Source organism: Gastrolobium bilobum, unplaced genomic scaffold, assembly GCF_033153095.1.
Source record: "Gastrolobium bilobum isolate Gb01-03AN ecotype WA unplaced genomic scaffold, APGP_CSIRO_Gbil_v1 utg12463, whole genome shotgun sequence".
Lineage (NCBI taxonomy): Eukaryota > Viridiplantae > Streptophyta > Magnoliopsida > Fabales > Fabaceae > Gastrolobium > Gastrolobium bilobum.
Window position 1 is genome coordinate 502,834 of NW_026898920.1, and position 23,734 is coordinate 526,567.

The 23,734-nt window shown below is 32.6% G+C and overlaps 2 protein-coding genes across 3 annotated transcripts; both read right to left on the minus strand.

The window, feature by feature from the left end:
* Window positions 1–2,940: 2,940 nt before the first annotated feature.
* LOC133285575 (HVA22-like protein c) lies at window positions 2,941–4,689 on the minus strand. 2 transcript variants are annotated; one of them, XM_061482826.1, is made up of 5 exons: window positions 4,594–4,689; window positions 4,410–4,436; window positions 4,187–4,309; window positions 3,669–3,927; window positions 2,941–3,069 (listed from the first exon to the last, which is right to left on the minus strand). In XM_061482826.1, exons 1-5 carry the CDS (start codon window positions 4,653–4,655, stop codon window positions 3,001–3,003), a joined length of 540 nt encoding a protein of 179 aa, XP_061338810.1. In that variant the 5' UTR covers window positions 4,656–4,689; the 3' UTR covers window positions 2,941–3,000. The 2 variants fall into 2 exon arrangements, with proteins under 2 accessions (XP_061338810.1, XP_061338811.1); XM_061482827.1 differs by having other exon boundaries at window positions 3,001–3,084; window positions 4,594–4,674.
* A 16,846-nt stretch (window positions 4,690–21,535) lies between these two features.
* Window positions 21,536–23,468, minus strand: LOC133285557 (transcription factor TCP15-like). The gene has a single exon (XM_061482804.1). It carries the CDS (start codon window positions 23,075–23,077, stop codon window positions 21,791–21,793), a length of 1,287 nt encoding a protein of 428 aa, XP_061338788.1. The 5' UTR covers window positions 23,078–23,468; the 3' UTR covers window positions 21,536–21,790.
* Between the last annotated feature and the right edge of the window lie 266 nt (window positions 23,469–23,734).

Here is a 23,734-nt window from a genome sequence, read left to right on the forward strand (position 1 = left end):
GCCGTTAGACCTAGAGTAGTCTTTGGGTAAATTTTAATCTGTGTGAGAACCATTTTGTCGGCAGCAATTTGAAATTTATTCTACAGTTAGCAACTTATCATCATAAAGATAACAGAAACAGTGAAGACTCACTAAACCCCTTTCTTAGATATAGATATTAAATAGTAGGGGTGTCAAAATAGGTAGACACGACATGAATTCGACACGACACGAATTCGACACGACACGAATACATCAACACTAACACGACACGAATTTTTTGCGGGTTGACACGACACGACACGAATAACACGCAAAATAGGAGTCAAAATGGTAATTGACAAAAAAAAATTAAAAAAATGGATCGATATTAAAAAAATTAAAAAAATAATAATAAAAAATTAAAAATAAAATAATTTAAAAAAAATACGGGTCGACACGAACACGAATACATCAACACTAACACGACACGAATTTTTTACGTGTCATTTTTCTCAACACGAACACGACACAAATTTTTTTGCGGGTCAACCCGAACACAAATTTTTCGTGTCGTGTCGTGGGTCGACTCGCATATCAAAACCTATATTGACACCCTTATTAAATAGACTCAACTTGTGAATCTTTGTCTTACACCCCTATATAATAGAATTAATGACTACAACATCAACAAGATAACATAGAAAAAAATAGTATTGAACAATATTCTAAGGTGACGTACAGCTAATGGATTTCGTGTCGAAACTATGTTTAACAACTTGAAGGAAGAAACATAAGGGCATTTTCATTATTATGTCATGATATAAAGCTCTTATGTATAGGCTCTTGAGCGTTAGACTTTGGCTTTTGCTATGAATGCCTAAAATGGGTGGTTTAGTTGCATGTTTCTGAGTTCAGTCCAATTCATTCATATATCAATTTTAAATATCTGAAGCATTGCGTCTTTTCAAATAGGATCAAAAGAATAGGGGGTTGTTATGTTCTGGTCAATTCAATGTTTTTAGTTTTTAGTTCAGGATGAGTCCCTACTCACACGGTACTCTGAGAAGGTAGAGAAACAAATTAATATCAGTACTGTTTCAAATTCAAATATCATTCTTGTGCAGCGAACTGCAAGGTTTTATACTTAAATTTGTATTTCTTCCAGAGATTGCTAGAGGTTACTTCCTCAAGACAACACTAGATGCTTCTATTGAAACTTCAATTTTATGGCCTTGATTTGTTTGTGCCCAAGACCAAGATCAATAATAAACTAATATTGTTTTGCAAGTTGGTTGCTGAGTTCTCTTTGTGTTGTATATCATCCAGGCAACATTTCAAGAGGTATCCTCAGCCTGAAAAGGAATATCAATCATTTTCTCTTGTATACAACGATAAGTCCTTGGATTTGGTGCGTTTTCTTTCCGCACATTTATTATACCAGTTAAACCTTCTAGGCGTATAATAAAGATTGTCTAATCATTTTTGCTTCCATTGCTGATCTAGTTGTGAGAAGTTGGACAGAGAATTTTGTAAGTGATTGGCTAAGGGAATTTATACATGGTAAATTTCATTATTTGATACAACTGCCAATCTAGGGACAGATATGTAAGGACAATGATGAAGCTGAAATTTGATTTATAGGTCTTGTGGCTTTAGTTACTCGATGTAACAATCACAAATGAGGGGATACGAAACAGGATGTGCAAATTGTATGATCCAAATCAATCTAACAGCATATGACTCTTATTTTACTGTTATTCTTTGAAGAACAATGTTGGATGTTTATATCTTGTTTATACTCTATACAGTAGAAAACATTTCACAGAAGAACAAACCCAGAAGTTGTGGGCTGAAAATGGAACCAAAGTATTGGAGCGGCATACTACAGTTGCTTATAGAAAGTAGCTAAAGCACCACACGCTTCTGTTATTCGTCACCTATTGTATGGCTACTTTTAGAAACCTGTGACTGTGACTATTGTATTCTTTGTCAATGTACTCATTAACGTTTTATGTTACAATTGATTTTTCATTGACTAGAGATTAGTGGACGCTCCTGACCTTTTTGTCCTCTTTATTTGGTTGATTCAAGAGATCAAGTAACACCTTCATATTTAAATAAGCATTTCTCCCATTAACGACATGGTTAAGAATATTTTAAGTATAAATCATTCTACGCTGGTATCATGTTTAGGATATCTGATAAGCAAATAAAGGCTCACTGAGAAGTTTATCTCAAAGGATTTTATTAACCGATGACAAACTTAGGAGGGATGACCCACCATGCTAGATTTTATTTCCTAATTTTTTTTAAAATTTCTTGATATAATTCCTGCGGGCCGTACATCACATTTCAATTTATTAAACTGGCCAGAGTACAGTGTCAACTAACCCCAAACAAATTCACATGACCATTGATTGCCCCTTCCTATTTTATAGGGTCTCATGAAATATGCATGCCCTTTAGTTATATAATGTAATTTTGACCTGAGTTCTTGAAAGCATGTTTCCAAGAAGTTCAAAAGATCATAATTTTTGCCACTAATTGTTATAAGTGAGAATGCTCGAAGTGAGTATTGGAAGAAATTAAATCCAAAACTATTGATTCATTCAGTTATTGGGTTTAATTTCCTCCAATATCTCACATTCTGCGTGCACTCAATCAGGTAGAAAAGTTTTTTCAGGAATAAAGTGAAATACGCAAGTGAGAATTGGAGGAAATCAGTTGCATTTCTGAACTTTCTCAAAGAAATGGATTTGATTTCCTCCAATATCTCACCTTCGGCATCACTAAGAAAAAATATTTTAAAATTGGCATGACTCCTTTCATTCCCCCTCATTTTCTCTTCTTTTATCCTTGCTCTTTCTGTCCATATAATGAGTTTAACTTGAGGTAATAAATCAATCTGAACTAATCATATGTCTAATGAAAAATGAATGTCTAGGAAATTATAGCCACTAGGAGAGTTCACAAGTGACACACCATTATACAACTATTTAAGTATTAACAACTGTCAAAGTGACAAGAAAGAGAAATTTTTTAATATACATAATCATTATCAAAGATCATATGATTTCCATTCCTCCTTGCTCTACCATCTCTATCTGCCTGCATATTAATAATCTATTAGTGTTTTTATGATTTAAAATAAACATAAATGCATATATTGTCATGTCTAAATTACATTAGAAAAGGACTACTCGGTACATGCCCGGTAACTTCAGAGCTTGAAAATGACAAAAATAATTGTAATTTACAATTAAAATTTTTAATTGTGTCCCTATTGATCAGCTCTATATGATTTTTTTTTTAATTACAGTTTTTAAATCATATTCAGGTACTGATAGCAGTTAAAACTAAAAAAATTAAATACGGATTTATGAAATAATATATGTAATACATGTTAACTAAAGAAACAAATCTCTCCCTTCTTCATAATATAACTCCTAGGAATTATAATCTGTCAATGTATTTTTTTTTTCAAGATCAACGTGATCCTTTTAATTCATAATCAAATGTACAAATTTTATATATTTGAAGTTGTCCACAGCTGAAGGGTGTGAAAGTTTTGAATTCTATGCTATGTCCAATTCTCTAATAATTCTAAGCAATGAAAACAGTCCCAAAGCCTAACTTTATCAAATTTATTGAGATTTGCTTAGGAAATGTACATACTAACATACAGAAAAGTTGGGCAATATGTGTACCTTGCTTATGAGTCTTTCAAATGCTTCAGTTCCATGCTCTTCCATGTATCTCTCAGCAGCAGCAAGAACATCATCCTGCTTAGAGAACAGGTTCTTTCGTGGAATAAACCAGATCTGAGAAGTTTGTGAGATTTGCGGCATTCGTGGGTTCATATAGAATGGTCTAATGTAGTACCTATAAACATGTGCTGCCCCATTAAAGTGTGGCAGAACCAACCAGCAACTGAGTATCAACTTGGCATAAGGCCAAATGGGAAGCCTGAAATTAGTAACGTGATTAAACTAGAGAACTACAGTCTATTTCAAAAAAAATAAAAATAAAAATTCTACCCAAGCAGATATTGTATGTATGAATATAAAATTTTTCCTTCAATGACAAATAAACAGGGAAAGCTGTCTTATTAACGGACAAAGTACCCAAAATACAAAAAAACTGGGAATAAAGCAAAGTTTTCCATAACTTGCGTGACATTACAGCATAAAAAATTCCAGATTCCTTTGTTAACAATGAAGCTTACAGTTCAAGAACTTTGGCAAATGTGAGCTCGAAGAGTGTGATCAAAGAATAGAGAACCCAATAAGTAAGCCATTGTTGATCATCAATACTAGACCTGGTCTCTATGGCCTGGATTGAAGCATACCTATCACAAAGACCAAAGAGATGCGTCGCACAAACTAACATATCAAGACATAAATTTGCTTCGCTGTAGTACAAAAGTAACGAAACAAAAGCATACTTACAAAGGGTAAACGAGGGTGACCAAAGGCCTGAGGACAGAAAGAAAAAAAAGGAAGTAAAACAAAGGAATGTAACTCAGATCAAAATGATTCAGTGTAACAAGAGAAATTTTTTTAAAAAAATTTATCAGAATCTGCATCATATTATAGCATCAAAGCTTAGAGACAAAGTGGAAAAGAGGCATACAGAGCAAGAACATCGAAGTTCTTGGCGAGCACTTGGAAAAGATTGTTGCCAGAAGCACCCATGTCTTGCAATGGTGTTCTGTTTTCTTTCACTTGGTTCTGGACAAGTGAGAAGGGAGAGGCCTCAAAAGAAGTGACAGTAGAAAGTAGCCAGATAAAATGCGGGAAAGTTGACTATGGGGTCCATACAAAAGACACTGATTTTTCACGACGACAATTGTGGCACCGAAATGTCAAGTTTTTTTTTTTTTTTTTATTATTATTATATTAAATTTTTTAACCGTATATCGATGCATTTGGTAATGGATTGTCAAAATTGGAAAAGTGACCAAAATGTCACTCTTCACCTATTTTTTTATTTAAATGCCACGCTAATAATGTTATTTCTCAATCTGTCACGGGGACAAGTTTGCTACCGGTGTAGCGAACTCGGTTTGCCGACGTGTCACGTTTTTAGTAGACACCAAATTCGCTATACGGGGTAACGAACTTGATTTTAACCAAAAGGTAGCGAACTTCATTTTTTTTTTTTTTTTACTTGGTACTTGTTATTCACTAGAAATGTGGCACATCAGCTAACTGAGTTCGTTATCCGCTGTAGCGAACTTGCTCCCGTGGCAGATTGAGAAATAACACTGTTCGCGTGGCATTTAGGTAAAAAAATTGATGAAAAGTGACATTTTGATCGGTATTTTGTCAAAATTTCACGAGATTTTGAAAATTTAGTATTTATCACTCGTTTGTATAGATGAGATTTTTTTCTCCCTTGATGTGAATATTATAGATATTATAAAAATATTTGTAAATATTTAGAAAGAGAAACCTCTCTATGCATTGGTAAGAGTTATCTACTTATCTATCAGCCGCGCATCTCTCATTGTTATCTTAAATAAATATTCAAAAATATTTTCTCACGTGTCAAAATAATAATTTATAAACTTAAGAGATGATGTAGTTGATTGATTGTACCTGACTCTTAAGTTTTTTCTTATTATTTTCTCATACACGATATGCCCGCTCGGCGGAGGCATATGATTTGTTGTCAACATTGTTCCTTCCAGAACAAGTGGTGAATGTTACATATGTCCTTAAAAACATATGAGGTAATAATTGATAGCAAAAAGACAAATCAAGGTGACTTGGGTTACTCCATTACGTGTTGGGCCTATAACATTGGAATGTATGCTTCGGCTCTTTGATTGAATAAATCTTGATCCAGTTTATAGCTATATAAGGAGTAGTTTGGTTATATTGGTCTTGGGCCTGGTGCTGTCGTTTAAGTAAAGAATGTTATTTAATTATGAATCATATAACTTGGAAAGGTATAAAATATTTTTCAATTTTTTTTTTGGTAAATATTTTTCAATTCTACCTCTGCAATTAAGTTGTTGGTGACATCAGAGGGATGTAATCAAGAATTTAATTAGAGTTTGTTGTATTCACTCGCACACAGCTACGCCCCTAGAGAGAACAATAAGTCAACACTGTGATGGATAGACTTTAATGGTAAAATATGACGACAACAACAAAAATCAACACTCGTTCGATCCTGTGACTGTGACCATATTATGAACAACCATGGCAATTTCTTTAGGAGGGAATGTCTCTGCCTAAAAGCTAAGCTACATAGAGGATGATTGCTTAATTAATACAATGTTTTCAAGACCAACCACCTACTTTTATTTTTCTTCTAATTACGCGTGACAACCAATCAGGTTTCAACGATCATGGTTAAATTGTACATAGCCAGGTTGTACGTTCAGCAGGTGTTTCTATTCTTTTGTTCCTTCCTCTTCACATCCCTTTTACGACTTTGACAAGTAATTAATTAAACAAAAAGTTAAAAGTTAAAAGCTAAAATGATTTCCAGCTATAACAGCTACACAAGCCACAAATGTGAGTTTCACAATTTTTGAATAAATAATTAAATTCACCAACAAATAATCAATTATTAATTTAAGTTGCAAGGATTTTGTTTTCTTTAGTTAAAGATTTCGAATTCGAGTGATTTTCATGGAAAAAATGATATTGAAAGAGTCACCGCCCCCTAATATGGATGTGACAATACTCGGATCAGATTAAATCGGATTAGATAACAAATAATAATTAAATTTAAATTGCATACAGCCCTAGGTAATTATTAACTGATCCCCATGCTACGACAATATACCATTATATGCTTCGTTGGCAGCAGGTCCTCTCAACATATTCAATTGCTATACATAAATTGTGATATCAGGCAAATAATTTATAGGATTAATGTCTCTTTTTTTTCTTCAATATGATCTCATATTCTTTTACGTATGTGTAAGAGATAAAATTATCTCATATAACATAAAAAATATTAATTCATTAAATTATGAGAAATTTTTTTTATGCTACACTCACAATACATGAGTGGGTTTCATCTTGACTTTTTTGTCTTATCACCTTTTTGTGACCCCACTCATGTATTGTGTGTGTAACATGAGAAAATTTTGTCATGTAAAATGAGAAAATCAATTCCCTTAAATTATACACTGCGCCTCTGTTTCTTTTGAGCAATATATATATCAGCAAAGCAAGGAAAAAAGTTGTGCCAATTATGTTTGTATATTGAGACAGATTTGTGGGTGGTTGGAGAAAGATACATTCATGCCTGATGAATATTGAAATTATGCCTTAGGCCCCACATTCTGATCGATCTAACCGTTTATTTAGGTGATCCTTAATGAGTTTCTGTTTCTATTCAAGTTTGTTTTCAAATTAATACAGTAACAGCATTGAAAAAAAAGGGATGGGTATCTACAGAAGAATAAAGAAAAACTGCAGTACAGCCGAACCTATATATATATGAGATGAGATCAGAATTCAGATGTACACAGTTCCTTACGCGCGACAAAATGCCTTTCCTATTGATGAATGGAGCAATGGTGAAGAGTTATAAATTCAGTAAACACTTTTTTTTGTTCTTAATAAAAATTATAGTTTTCACTTTAGTCTCTTACAAAAATAAATTAGTCAGTTAGTCCTTAACAAATTCAAAGTGGACCTATTTAGTTGAAATCGTGGTTCCTTACAAATTCAAAAAAGATCAATATTAATCCCTCAAAAAAATATTTTTTGTTAGGGACAAAAATGATGTTTATTCTTATAAATTTGAACAAAGCTTCAAATTAGCAATACAAGACGTGGAATTTCGTTAGAACTTAAAAATGATGTGCATAAAGATTAATCGCTTTGCCCATCAAAAGAAAATTTATATTTTTTTATAGAATGATTTTAATACTTGAATTGTCAATTCTCAAGATATTAATTTGCCTACTACAAGTAAACCATTTTATATTTTTGTCCTTTATATTAATTAGTTGTTACGAAACTCCACACCATTGAGCACTTCGTGGAAAATTTTATAGATAAAAGGTTCCTTGTTACTTGTCTACATGTGTTTCTTAACTTGTTAATATACTTTAACAGTTAACAGAGATACAGTAATCCATACCCAAATGGGTTCATTTTTTTTTATTATACCACTTCTAATTATTCTTCAAAATTTATTTTGAAAAATAAAAAAAATAACGACTGCAAAAGATACAATAATATAATATTAAAACGGGTAGGATATAGGGTAAAGTACATTTTTAATAAACTCTTGAATTAATTATTCAATCACATATAACTAATCACAAACTAATTTGTAATCCAAAAAAAAAATACAAACTAATTTAATTATTTATTCTGTTGATCTAATGCGAATTTTTGGTATTTTTTAAATTAGTTTAGTTACAGTAAGTAATTTATGGAAAATTTAAAATTTTATAATATATTCTATAATTTGCTTTTAGCGTACATTTTGAAGAAAAATATGTTAGAAAATCAATTTGCTATATTTGGCATGTAATGATAATAATATACTCTATTTGAGTGTTGTTATAATATGTCGTGATCTCAATTTGTAATATATGATCTAATATATATATTTTCTATTGAACGATATGCTTCAACTTGAATTGTTTATTTTAGAGAGATATGATATAAAATAATTGATGAACCTTCACTGAATAGCTTAAGCATAGGTAGGCGGGACCTCATGCATTGTTCATCCTTCAAGTCCAATGGACTTTCGTGTGAGGTGACGTGTTAGAGAGATATAATATAAAATCATTGAAGGACCTTCACTTAACTGTTTAAGCATTTGAGTTGAATTGACGCTTTATAGTTTAAGTGTAAAACTTGATTAAGAATGTTATTATTTTTAAATTTATGATCAATAGGGGTATTACATATTCTTATGCACTGTATCATAAGTTTGGGCAAAAGGAAATTAATTTTTGTGAAATAGTTTTCATAAATTAGTATAGGTTATTACCACCAAGTGGAATTACTTGTATTTGTTTATTAACTTGAGGAATGATTTCGGTTATTTAATGCACTTTTCTTCCCAAAGGATGTGATTGTATGTTATAACTCGGAACTTATGAACTTGTATATGATGAAGTTATTCAAAGTGCATTGGCTTAAGTGACATGTTTGTACAAAAAGGATAGATCTCTGGAACCAATATATGCTCACTAAGCAATTTTTCTTTGAGTGTTATAGAGATGAAGTTATTAGAGACTCATTGGTATTGAGAATCTATCTATGCAAATGTGATGGATTTTCAAACAGTGTTGTGCTCACTAATTAACTCGTATGCGGTCTTGACTTTGATTTTTGCATTCTTTCCAAAATGGAATGTACAATTAACTCATTCAAGGTTTTGCCCTTAGTTTGTGCCGTGGTTGGTATTATTAAGATATCTTGCTTTAATTGAAGTTGTATATAGTCATATAATTTATTCTAATATACTCCTATTTTGCCTTAATATTGAATTTCTCTGTTAGTTCTTTTAAATGAATTTAAAAACATGTTTGATTCGTTTTGAATTCAATATTCTAAAATATTCATTTAAATTTCAACATATATAAATATTTATTTGGAATTATTAATTTGCTCTTATTTACGTTTGATTTTGTGAAAAATATTTTTATATTTGTAAATTTTAATTAATAAAAAATATTATAATTTATGGTGATTATAATGTCACTACTCGCTCTCCCTAATCTAGCATTTTTTGAACTCTATCAATTAAGTTTGATTAGTGAGTTAAGTTGTATAATTGTTGATATTGGGTAATGTAATTTGTGGCAAAAATTATTGTTTACTAAATGTAATATGAATTTTTGAAAATATATTTTATTAAAATCTTCATGTTCTTTATGCATGATTATAAAAAATATTATTTGTAAATTGTTAAAGGTTGTTATTGATAAAAATTATTGTATGCAATTTTCTACCTAATAAGGGTTAATGTATGTGAAATAATGGTATATTATATACTCTTCCCAAAAGAGAGTTTATAATACGTTAATTATGTTGATAAAATTGCTTAATTGCATATTAAGAACATGGGCATTTTGTGTTCCTTTCTACACTTAAATTAGCGGGAATTGTTTTTGAATATTATTGTTATTTGGTTAATATACACATTTCATTTAGAACAATTGTTAATGCATGAGTTTTGTTATTGTATAAATTGTATATATATATATATATATATATATATGTTAATTGCAAAAAATCTTGTAACTCAATGTCGTCGGGACTACTGCGCCTACGGTTGAAACTATATTGGAGTTTGAGGCATGATAAAATCTTGGAACTTAATGTCGTTGGGACCTTTATGCCTCTGGTTGACACTACATAAGAGTTGGAGGCATGATAAAAATCTTGCAACTTAGATTTGTTGGGATCACCATTTCCATGATTGACATTATATTTGAGTTTGAGATATAATGATACGATGAAACTAGGACCACAGGGCCCATGGTCGACACCTTATTTGAGTATATGATGATTTTTTATAAACCTTACAATTTCTCTAGCTTTAAGGTATTTGAGGGAAATTGTTAGGATTGACAAGGAAAATAGTAGTTTAGCTATTGTTTGATCACTTTGACATGTTATTTTCTTAATACACTTTACACTAATGAATAATCAACCGAGTCAAATGACATTTGTAAGCAGGGAAGGTCTTATATCAATAAAGGATGTAATCACCGTCTAGTTCATTGCTATTTGACTTTAGTTAGATAGTCATACTTAGATAATGTACTGATAAGTGTCAAAGACACTATGTTTTTAATGTTAAATATAGTTCAAATAATAATTAATATGATTACGAATATAGTGATAATTAATAAAATCTTAAAAGATATTAAAAATACCTACAACTAGATAAGATTCTAATCCTTTTTATTGTTTCAGGTTGTTTGAGACTTGAAGGAACAAACCACTAATCTAATGGGCAAAAGGCAGTTGGCATCAGTTCTGAATATAAAAAAAAGGAAAATAAAGAATAAATAAAGATTTAGTCTTGCTCCCTCTGCATCTTGCTTCAGCGAGTAAGGTAAGCGAGACATTTTAATAGGCTCGCTCTGCAGCTCGCTTCAGTGAGATTAGAAGCGAGGGAAGGAATATGCTCGCTGAGCAGCTCGCTTCAGCGAGCTCCTTAGCGAGATGACCCAAAAATAAAGGCCCAATTTAATTCTTTAAATAGAACGAGACACAATCTCTTGAAACACATTCCGAAGACGGACGAAGGTAGAGAGGCATAGGAGAAATTCTGGATCACAACCGCAGAGGAGAAGAATGAGGATAACATCAAAGCTTCATCACTGATCATCATTAATCAAGTTTTACCATGAACTCTCTTTACAAAATTTTCATCATCTTTTAATTCTGATTTCAAGAACATGTTAGGATAAATTTATTTATGTAGTTAGGGCGAAACGGAACCAATGAGTTCTTGAACGCTGTTTATCCTTTCTTGCAATTTTATATTCATGAATTGAGTTATGCAATTAATCTGTTGTAAATTTCTAGTCTCGTTTATGATTTGGCCAATCTTGAATGGGCATTAGAATCTTGCATGACAATAGGGATATTGGTGTTTTGATTCCGATTGATTAATTGCTAGAGTTTGTATGATCTAGGGATAGGCTTACAAATTTTATAACTTTATAGTTCTGGCGTTAATGCTTGCTTGGTTCTAAGAGATTAGGCGTTTGAATAAAGTAAAGTATCAAATTACCAAGGGATTGTGATTTAATCAATTTAGCAAGAATCGTTAATAACTTAATCTTGAATTTTGATTATAAAAAAGGGTAGACTTGTTAGGAAAATATTGGGGAAGTCGAGTTCCTAGCTATGTCTTTTAGTAAAAGTTAAAAACCAATTTCTTCGCGTTATTAATTCTTGAATTCAATTCTTAGTTTCTTAAATATTAGAAATTAAAAACAAGTTCTTTAAAAATTATATTTTTATAATTAAATTAATTCTCTCAACAAAACCATTTTAGGATAGATCCAACTTTAATAGCGTAGATAAGTTAGTGATTGATAATCAGTCCTCGTGGGATCGACAACCTTATTTTACCACTTTATTACTTGTACGAACGGTGCACTTGCCGAAGTCGCAACATGTACCTGATTAACCTTTGGTTTACCATATTTTTAAGCTAATTTATACAAGAATTACATAGTGAATTGCATGGAAATTAGGGTTTTTCATTATAAAATTATAAAGATTGGATTTCTAGCTAACGTGGTGTAATTTTGCTTATTTTGAAGGTATTTTGACATAAAAGAATGCTTAATGGAGCAAAGGAATAAAATGAGATGTTTCAATACCAAAGGAAGTCATGAAAAAGCAAGCTACAAGCAATTCAGAGACCAATGGAGAGTGCTTTAGCGCTCTATAGCGCGCTAAAGCGCACTAATAAAGCAAAACAGTCAAAATCCATTGGAGGAGCGCGTTTTAGCACGCTACAAAGCACCAAAATGAGGTAGCAATAACAAAATTTCCTCTCGAAGAGCACGCTGAGTGTTAAAGCACGCTAAGGCAGATATAATTAACTTACATAGAGCGCTTAAGTGCTATGATGAGCGCTAAAGCGCGTTGATACGTCAAAGCTCAGGCCCAATTTAGATTCACTATCTCAATTAAGATATGAACAAAGATTTTAATGGAGATCTAAATGAAATTAAAAGATACAATTTCATAGCTATAAATAAAGGGCCTTGTGACAAAGAAAAGAGAGCTGTTGGGGAAAAAATCGAAGAGTGGAGTTCTATTGCGGAGTAGTGGAGCATTTGAACTTTCAAGACAACATCACATGATCAATGGAGTCTTGGGGAATTATTTTCTTTCCAATTGTTTTTTATTTCAGTATGCTAGACTAAGTTTTTATGCAGTTACGGAAAGATGAAATCCAATTGAATCTTTACGTTATGAACCTTCTCTTTTTATAATCGAATGAATTTATCTGTGTTTAGTGCTTTCTATGAGTTTGCTTTTTATAGATTGATTTAAGGGAATTGTATGACAATAGAGATGTTGGTGCATGAACCCTAATTTGATAAATTCATCATAATCCTTGTGATCTAGGGATAGACATAGGGCAATTAAGCAATCTTTGATTCTTTCAAGATCACATAGAATTAGGGTAACAAGGAATTGAGCCTTAATTAACTTAGAAAGAATTGATTGACATTATATTAAGAGCAGATTCTTGACTATTTAATTCATAGCATAAAGAAGAAATTGAGAAAAGTTAAAACCCTAACTACGCGTATTCTTGATTGTCAAAATAACTCATCTCTTTAATTGTTTTTTAATTATGAATTTACATGTTGTTAATTGTTTTTAATTTCAATTCTCTTCATCTCAATCTTGGTTGTCCAACTAAACCACAATTAGTGAAATAGTGCTTGAAAACCAATTCTCGTGAGAACGATCTTGTACTCTGATAAACTTTATTACTTAACGACCGGTGCACTTGCCGAGTCGCAACACTATCTTAGGTCATATGTTTTCTCAAAATGTAAACACATTACAAAAATTAAGTAGTCATTAGCTGGAAAGTCATTTTTAAATAACTTGTTTTTTTTCAAAATTAAAATTATATAATAGATTTTGCCCAAGTGGAGAATAATAAAATTTGTATAATTATTTTAGGCTGAATCCAATATAATATTTCTTTTATAATGAAAATAAGCTAAGTAATAATCTATACGAGGGTGCAATATAAATTTCGCTTAACTGTGACGCATATGAGCTGATTGACTTGTATTTGGCTCAAATTTGGATAGTCAACTCCAAATGGGCTTCTGAGCAAGATTCGTCGCGTTGCCATGAGTATGAATAATTTTGGGCTTTTCCATAGTTTATTCCATAATTTAGGCATTTTCAACAATTGTTAGTTATTTACCTTTTTTGTTTTTTCTTAGATTATGTTTGAGTGTGTGCTAGTTGTGTGTTATCTACTTTGATTGCGCATGATTTCTTTTGATTCTATTTTATTTTATTTTTATTTTATTTTGTTTGCCTATTTAAGGCTTGGTGAACCGTTATATGGTTGTTTTTGGCTAATGAAATTCAGAAAAGAAAAATAGTGTTTTCTCGCAATTCTTGCTTTCAGTCTAGGCAATGGGTTACTGCTTCAACATTATTTGGTAATCAGAGCTCTGGTTGTCACATAAATGGCTGAACAGAACAATGGCGATTGAGGTCAAGGTCATAGAAGGCAGGGTCGAGGCAGTGGAGATAGAGGGCATGGTAACACCCTCAACAGCAACGACGAACAACCACACGTCAAGCATGAAATGCTACAATTGTAGATGAAATGGCAAAACAAGATAGACAAATTTAGGAGCTCGAACAACTGCTTGCCCTAACACAGTTGGACAGGTAAATTGACGGAATGGAGTCTGAAAGATTGTCTCATGAGGAAGAAATGAGTGAAAATCCATTACGGAACCAGGAGCGATAAAGACGAAGTCAACTTGCCAATCAATCATTTATTTTCCAATATTGGGATGGAGATTGAGATTCCAGAATTCCAGATGAGTTTATTGATTGGCTATACACCATCGAAAAGGTCTTTGTCATCAAAGACTTGACAAAAGACCAAAAGGTCAAATTGGTTCCTATCAAATTGAGGAAACATGCCTCAATTTGGTGGAACACATTAAGAAGTAACGAACTAAAGAAAGGAAATTTAAGATCAAGAGTTGGAATAAAATGAAGAAACTATTTCAACAAAATTTTACCTATTCGCTACCGGCAAGAGGCATTTATTGAGTACCACAATCTCAAGCAGTGAGATATGTCAGTTAAATAGTATACCGCTGAATTTGACCATCTACGGATATGTTGTGGTATCGCAGAGGGGGACGAACAATTAATTGATTGTTAACTGGGAGGATTGCGAACTGAGGTATCAGATGCCGTATACTTGCAACAGTATTGGTCATATAAGGATGTATGTCGATTGGCTTTGAAGGTGGAGGGACAGTGTAAGAGAAATGGAGGCACTTCAAAATTCCAACCTAGATTTTCTGACAATAAGCAACTAATACTGGTGCGGGGAAGACTCTTTCTAATCCCAAATCAGCGAGCAAAAAAGGATCAACCAATGGTGTAGCAAAAAAGATTGGTGTTGCGACACAGAGGTGTTTCAAGTGTCAGGGGATCAGATATTTCGCTATGAATTGTTGAAATCAACAGATTGTGATGCTTATTGAAGCTCCAATCTATGATGATGTCCTAGTCTATGACGAATCCGACGAAAAGAAGAACAAAAAATATCCACTTTATGATGAGGTCTCTATTTATGATGAATCTGAAGGAGAGTAAGATGATGAAAATCCAATTGTTGATGCTCCTATCTATGACAAATTACTTGTCTATGATAAGTATGATACGGAGCAAGATGATGAGAATCCAAAGGAGGAAAAAATCACTACAAGAAAATGTGTGTTTCGCGACCGACGTTCCACGAAGGTTAGGGGAAAACCGTCGCAGAATACAATATGACGACGGTTATGATGATGTTTGACTCAACCGTAGTTGAATATTATAATTCTACGACGGTTATTCTGCGGATGTTTGCCTCTAAATATATATTTTAAGGTCGGTTTGAACCGACGCAGAATACTTAATTTCACGACATTTTGAAACCGACGTAGAATAAAGAGATTCACGACAGTTTATGGCATTCTGCGACGGTTTGGGGAAATGTGAAAAATATTTAAACATAATTGTGGTTAACGGGATTTGAACACGGTATACATTGTAAGATTTAAATGACAACAACCACTGTGCCTTTAAATTCTTTGTGATGGGCTATTATTAATAATATATATTACACACTTTTGTATAAATTCTAATCAGTATAGTTAGGATATGTATGTATCCGCTATTTAAAATTCGGAAATCTATTATATTTTCTGTTATTTATCGTAACATATATAACATATATGATTATGATATATGAACAAAATTGGATACCTATATAAATGCGCGCACATTATTAATTTTAATCTCAAGCATTGATCCTAATTCAATAATATATATCCATTCGATAAAAAATGAATCAACAAAATCGTCATTTTTTAGCATCTAATTTTTGATTTTTACTAATCTATATAAATATAATTTTTTTTATATCTATTTGAATTGATTCATAATTAAATTTAAAAATCCATTTTTTTAAATGATGGTTACATAAGTGCTATACTTGCCCTAATATATGGGCTATCAATTGGAATGATGAAAACTTAATTCATGGAACATTGACTAATGTGCCATGTTTTTGGCATTTATATACCAAACTACCACACAAATAGTAAAATTTACCGCCACGCATTGAAGTTTGCTACGACTGGCAGCAGAGTTGGTAGCCAATTAGTTGTTGACATGTGGCACACTTTCGAAAGAAAAGCTGACTGCCACGTGTTCAAGTTTGCAGCGACTGGTAGTGAACTTGGTTTAAGTTACAGTACTTTGGGATGATATTTTGTGATCTTTACTTTTTGCTTATATTTTGACATTTTTATAAATGATCCTTTTTTGTTAACAATTTTAATTAATTATATTTGGATGACATAAATTGTTGTTTAATTGCTAACAATAACACTAAGATATATGTGAATAAATTCAGTATGATATTAATATTATATATGTAGATAATCAACAATTCTTCATTAAATTAATTTCAAAAATAAAATTAATAAAATAATATTTGCCAGAAAAATTATAAAAATAATAATACATCAATATTATTTACATTAAAATAATTATAATTTTTGAAATATTTAATATATAAAAGTTTATTTAATATTTTCTAAAATTACTATATTTTTTGAAATAATATTTTAGTAAAATAATAAATATAATAATAAAATTATAATAAATCACTATTATTCAAATTAAAATAATTGAATTTTCGAAATTTTAATACATAAAAATTTATTTCAAATTACTAATTTTTTTGAAATGATATTTAATTAAAATAATAAATATATTAATAAAATATTAATAAATCGCTATTATTCAAATTAAAAAATTTTAAATTTTCTAAAATTACTAATTTTTTTGAAATAATATTTAAATAAAATAATAATAAATCACTACTATTCAAATTAAAATAATTTGGATTTTCAAAATTTTAATATTTAAAATTTATTTAAAAATAATAATTTAAAATTAGAGGTGGTTTGAAACCGTCGCGAAATACGTCTTGCAGAGAAACTTGATCAATGGTATGTAGCGGTCATACCCGCCTTTCAAACCGTCGTTGTATACCTCTCTGCGGTTATTCCAGCGGTTGATTCGAACCGTCGTGTATTACCTGCTGACGCTTATTTTCACGACGGTTGTATAACCGCTGCACTACGATTTTGGAGGCGGTTTGAACCAACGCAGAAAGATAATTTATCCGCCGCGAAATACACTTATTCTTGCAGTGAATCATTTATAGTGATTTCGGTGTAAAGTTAATTACTAGAAATTATAATATCTTTGACAAAGCTGAAGTTCTATCCAAAGATGCCATGGGGAATGATCTTTCATTCAAGAAATATTTTGTTTGCAAGCATAATTATGAACTTGGGCACAACGAACATGGCAACCTCATGCTCCATGAGATAATGATTTATCTTTTGCTTGAAGTTTAATTAGAGATCGCCAAGGGAATGAGACTTGATGTTACATTAGGCAAAAAATTTCTATAACAGATCACAGATGCAATCACTAATCCAAACTATAGGCAATAGTCCTTTTGGGATAATCTATGAGTTTTATCTACTTACTCCCTTAGAATTCGCAATGTTTTTTGTTCCAAAGCAGTTTAGTTCAAATATAGATGAACATTCCAAGCATATCAAAGAATTGCATTCACAAGTTCTAACTTTAATTAGGGAATTCAATGATATTGTACCAGAAGAGTTGCCACTTGAAGAAGTTGACATCAATGAAGATCACGCAGATTCGAGGACGAATCTTTTCCTAGCAGGGGAGGATGATGCACCCAAGCTGATTGAATTGGATTAGGCTCAAATTTGGATAGCCAACTTCAAATAGGCTTCTGAGCAAAACTCGTCATGTTGCCATGGGCATCAATAGTTTTGGGCTTTTCCATAGTTTGTTCCATAATTTAGAGATTTTCAATAATTGTTAGTTATTTACATTTTTTGTTATTTCTTATATTATATTTAAGTAGGCTTGTTATTTCTTATAATATATTTGAGTAGGCGTTGATTGTGCATTATCTCCTTTTATTGCGAATGATTCCTTTTGATTTCGTTTGATTTTATTTTTATTTTATTTTGTTTACCTATTTAAGGCTTGGAGAATCTTATTGTTATTTGGTTAATAAAATTCAGAAAAGTGAAATAGTATTTTCTTGCAATCCATGTTTTCAATATTTCTTTCTATTTAGCCAATTCTTTATTGATTCAACATTAAACTGAGTGATCTTTTTGTTTGGACTTGGATATATGTCACACTAATTAGTGTGGAATAATAGTGTGACCTAATCCATAGGCCCATGATGAGAAGAGAGTTAGGATTAATAAGTTTGGCTATATATGTCCCATCTGCATTCATGATACTTTGTAGAAACAATCATTTCACTACTTGTCCTATCATCTATTAATAGTTATGAACAAGGAATGATGTGTACTGCAGAGGAAGATTTTAACTGTTGAAACCTTACAAAAGTATTATATATCAATAAGTAAACCTAAACCTTTGGTGTTCTAATTTCATGCGATGTGAATTTTTCTTTTCTTACACAAACCCCTAGAGGGACAGATTTATTTAAAATTTAAATAAATATCTTTCTTTTTCATTCTTTTCAATATCTTTTTATCCAACTAAACATATGATATTGTATATCCTTTGTCTTTGTCTTTTGTCTTTCTTTTTTTGTTGTTGAAGAATCCACATTATTCACCATTGTAATTTATTTTGTTAGAGATATGATAACAAAACTAACATTTGACGTCTTTTTAGTTCATCATTTTTTATGTCAAATCAAATTTTATACTGAGGAGGAGTTTTGCTGGTTGCTGGTTCTTTCTCCACAATTTTAGCACAAATATCTCATCATGGCATTTATCTAACAACTTAAATTTCTAAAGAAGTTAGCTATTAACTTAACATGATATATATGATCAGAACATTTCACTTGAGTCAATTAATATTAAGAATTTAATCCTTATATGCTATTATAATCAAATTAAATCTTAACAACTTTGTTCACACTTCAAACTAAGAGATCGTTTACATATATAAGAATATGCATTCTAGAATAACATTCTCCAAATCAAAATTATAAAAAGCTATTAATTAATCGATTGTTTTATAATCCATGGGTTCTTAGCAATTTCATCCCCATTTGCTAGCTATTCCAAAGCAGGAACCTACCTAATGGATATATCATATGTGATATATCAAGTGATAAAATAACGTCTGATGCTCTTTATAAATAAATAAATAAGCAGAACAGTTACTTTAATTAGTACTCATGAGTTTGATATATCATACGCTGTTCAGCGCATGAGTACTCATCGCTTACCTTTTTTTATTTAAGTGGACACTCATCGTTTACTCAACAAAGGTACCCAATCTGCCCTACCTAGCTCCTGACCTACCCTAAGTAAGATAGCACCATGCATTGCTTAGCAATGCATGGGAGTGCATATAATTCTCTGTACATAATATAATGCACAAAGTTCCTTAATATTCATCATTAATTTTGGATGCCAACATAGTCTTTCGTTATTAAAAGATTCATTTATGAGAACCTTATATAATAATGTGGTAATTGATATAAGATGAAAATGAAGAAAATTTGCATGCCAAAGGTAACAAATTGAAAAGATAACTAATTAAAAAAAGAGAGGAAAGTTTTAGCAAAGATTTAAAATGATATTTTCTATTGACTTACTAATTATAAAAAATTTCTAGCAAGAATCAAAAGTCAAGAATTTGTATTAATACAGTTTGATCCAACAGGTTGAGCAAACCTTTTTTTGATAAAAGTATAGTTTAATTATCCAAAAAAAAGATAAAAGTATAGTTTAATTAAGTTCAACGACTATTTTAAATCTAATTAATGAATTTAAACCCCGTTCTTATTTAATTTTTCCTTATCTGGCTCTCCAATAAAATGCTAACAATTTAGAGAAAAGAAAAAAGAAAAACTAACTAGTAATGAAAAAGGAAGAGCTTACCAATTAACCAAGATTTTTTTTTTTGAATTATCAACATTTGATCAAATGTGATGGCAAAATGTCACTCTCCAACTGATGATACTAATCTACCTTTAATTCATAGAAAGCAAATTAAATCACGCTGTCTAATATTAAAATTATGTGTGTCCACTACTCCAACATGAACATTTATATATGTGTAAGAGGCTAAAAAAACAAAAAATATATTTACACATCAAATTTCTTATATCATTTTTACACTTTACCTAATTATTGGGAAAATAAAGAGATCATAGACAGAGTGTGTATAGTAATGCGTATTTTTCTCATCTTTTATTATCTTAAAAGGAGCAAATGCAAGAATGATGTAAAATTTTTGACGTGCAAATATCATTAGCAAACTAAAAAGAAGCTATCTAAAGGTTTGACATCTTAATTCTGACAAAATAAAATAATAATAGTGAGGCTGAAACTGAGTCACTTTGCGATCTCAGAAAACCTAATTTTGGTATATATAGCTAGCTCATTAATTTGTGAAAAGAACAGTTCAGAATAATAGAGGCAAAGGGTACGTACAAATGGGTGATATGTGATGAGTTCATAGCCTATAAGATCATTACCATTTATTCCTGCTAAGTACTAGCTACATATAATAAACTCTAGCCATGATGCCAATATTCATCTTATGGGAGAAAGAGAAAGAATGAAGCTTTTGGTTCAGCCAGTGACTGTATATCAATTTTAGGCAATGGCCAACCTTGGGGTATCACTGGTCACCACCTGAGTTTAAGAGTTACTTCAAAGGCCTGATGAAACTGATCAAGGATTCAGGAGTGGGCTCTTTCATCCCAAAGCATCTATTATCATCTATACATTGGTCCCAAGCTATATAGTACACTTACATAATTCACAACTGCAGCAATAAGGGATCCATCATGCATGTGACAGTGTTTGCAGTACTCACCAGAAGAGCAGCATTTCTTTTCAACTCAATGCAGTAAAAGATCAAATTCGTACCTTATTAATTTTTTTTTCCCCGTAGCAATAATAGATAGTTATAACGAGTTTGTTAAACCTACCCATATCTTTCCTCTAAACTAGACTAATTTATTAATGAGCCAATATTTATAGCATGCCTCTTTATTAAAGTATTAAACTAATTAATTACTCCATAACAAAACGTCAAAGTATGTGCATATATATATATATATATATACATGCTAAACCAAACATCATTGGTGATAGTGCAGTGCCAATTAAGCAACAAAACCAAGATCATAAAACCACGATCTTATTATAGCATAGGAAATATATAGTGGAACACCAGTGTTAAAATATAGGTATGTTTAATTTCTTCTCAAACCCTAACATGATCCGCATTAAAAAAAAATCACACAAGGTCCAAAATCGAATATTGAACTCAATATATCAAAGCAATCAAACTTGCGCGCCTGCATGTTTTGCAAATGGACATAACATATAAAATATATATGTATATAAAATATAATTTGGAAACCATTAGTAGCACTAATAGTAATAGCAGTAGCTAGATGCAGTAAATATAATTAGAAGAAAATTAAGAAGCTAGCATCAGATCATACACTTGTTACTATTTGATCTTCAGGAATGTTGACTGGTTGTTTCATGTCCATCTTCTCCTCCGTGATGTTGCCGGGTGCTGGCCGGAGACTCCGAAACTCCGTTGGCCGGAATCGGAATCTGCCTATAGGCATTAAGGGCAGCAAGCATACCTAAGTTGCTCTCATTTAGAAGAGTAGCACCACCGCCACCGCCGCCAACCATCCCTGAACCTAATTGTCCTCCGGGCATAAGAGGCATTGGAGAAGCAAAATTCATGAAATGAATACCACCAGCAGAAGACATGGCCCTTCTATACATTCCACTATTCCCAATAGAAGGAATTGCCCAAATGGGATCAACGCCATTGCCACCACCGTTCATATTTTGGTTACCGTGACCCGCCACCATCCAAAACGCCGCCGTATTGGAAGCATGACTCGCCGGAAGCGACCCTGTACTTGATTGTAACAAGTAGCTTCCCATCTGTGACAGTTCTTGCTCTGCCCTTCTCTTTCTTCCTAAGCTTCCATCAGAATCTGCAGCCACCAATTCAAGCCCTCCTCCTCCTCCGCCGCCGCCGCCGCCGCAGCCGGGTTCTTCCCGGAGCTCCTGCTTCGCTTGTAGAATGGCATTCACGTTACCGACAGGATTATTAAAATTCAAAATCGCGGAGATTGAAGAAGAGTTCTCCGAGGAACCGGGGAACAACATCGTCCTGCTACGAGAATCTTCCACCGCCGCCATGTTCATGTTCCTGTCCCACTCAGCGGCGGCGCGGTTCCTCATCTGCGTGGCGGCTGAGGAGGAGGAGAAGTTGTTAGGGTTTAAGTAGCTTCCGCCACGGAAGTAGTGCGACGGCGCCGACATGGTGGAACCGGAGCTTCGGAGTGAGATGTTGAGGGAGGTGAAGTTGGCGGGAATGGTGCCGGTGCCGGTGGCGGCGATGACGGCTGGCTCCGCCTGCTGGAGGAGCCACTCGATGGTCTCGCCGTCGGACTTGTGACCGAGCTCCCGCGTCAGCTGGAACACCCTGGCGGCGCACGCCGCCGGCATGCGGATCCGGCGGCCGCGGCCGTCCACCTTGGTGTGCCGGTCCTTGGTGGAGGCGCGTTTCGGAGGCGGCTTCTTGGGCTGCTCAGCCGAGATGACCTGGTTGTCGTTGTTGTTGTTGAAATTGGTGGTGGTTGTTGTGATGGCGCCGCCGTCGTGTACGGTGGTGGAACAAGGTTGTTCGGAGACATCATCAGCGTCTTTTTTCTCTAACAGCTGGAGAGGGAAATTGGGTCTACTTCGGATACCATTTTGGTAATCTGCTTCCAATTCCATGATCGTGTTATCACATATAACGAAGGTTCTCTATAAGCACTTTTTCTTAACCAAAAAAAAAAAAAAACGGTGGGTTTTTCTTTTCTTTTCTTTTTTAAAAAAAAATGTTTTCTTTTCTTTCTATTCTAGCTGGTAGCAGCTATAGTGGTAGTAGTAGTACTGCCACTAGATTTTTTTTTTCTTTTCTCTATCTCCGTTGTGTGTGTGTGTGTTTGTGTAGAGAGAGATTAGGTGACCCTCAAATTGTATGGCTTAGTGGGCTTGTGGGTCTCTCTTTTCTCTGTTTGTGTGTTTTGTGGAACATGGAATTCCTTTCAGATGGGAGCTTGCAGCTGAGTTGTTCTCTCTGAAAAGAGAGAGAGAGAGAGAGAGAGAGAGAATGAAAGATAGAGATAAGGGAGACGAGGGCAAGCTTTAAGCAACAAAAATAATGAGTGGGAATAATAAGGGCTCTGTAAAATTTGAAAAAGCACAGGTTTTTCTCTTGCTTTATTTTTTTTATTTTTTGTATCAAGTCAATATTTAGTCTTCTCTCATTTTATGAATCTTTTCTTATTTTCAATTGTCTTAAAATATTTCTCTCAATTTTCATTTTGCACTTTTTCTCAATCAGAGAATTTTATATGTAATTTTAAAAAAGTTTTATGGAACTATTTT

Bases quoted from the DNA above. Each gene is read 5' to 3' on its own strand.
- LOC133285575 (XM_061482827.1), bottom strand. From the start codon at position 4,655: ATGGGTGCTTCTGGCAACAATCTTTTCCAAGTGCTCGCCAAGAACTTC. The intron at 3,928-4,186 runs GTAAGCTTCATT...TACTAATTTCAG, and splicing joins TTTGCCAAAGTTCTTGAACT to GCTTCCCATTTGGCCTTATG. The intron at 3,085-3,668 runs GTACACATATTG...AAACACTAATAG, and splicing joins TTGAAAGACTCATAAGCAAG to ATTATTAATATGCAGGCAGA.
- LOC133285557 (XM_061482804.1), bottom strand. From the start codon at position 23,077: ATGGAATTGGAAGCAGATTACCAAAATGGTATCCGAAGTAGACCCAAT.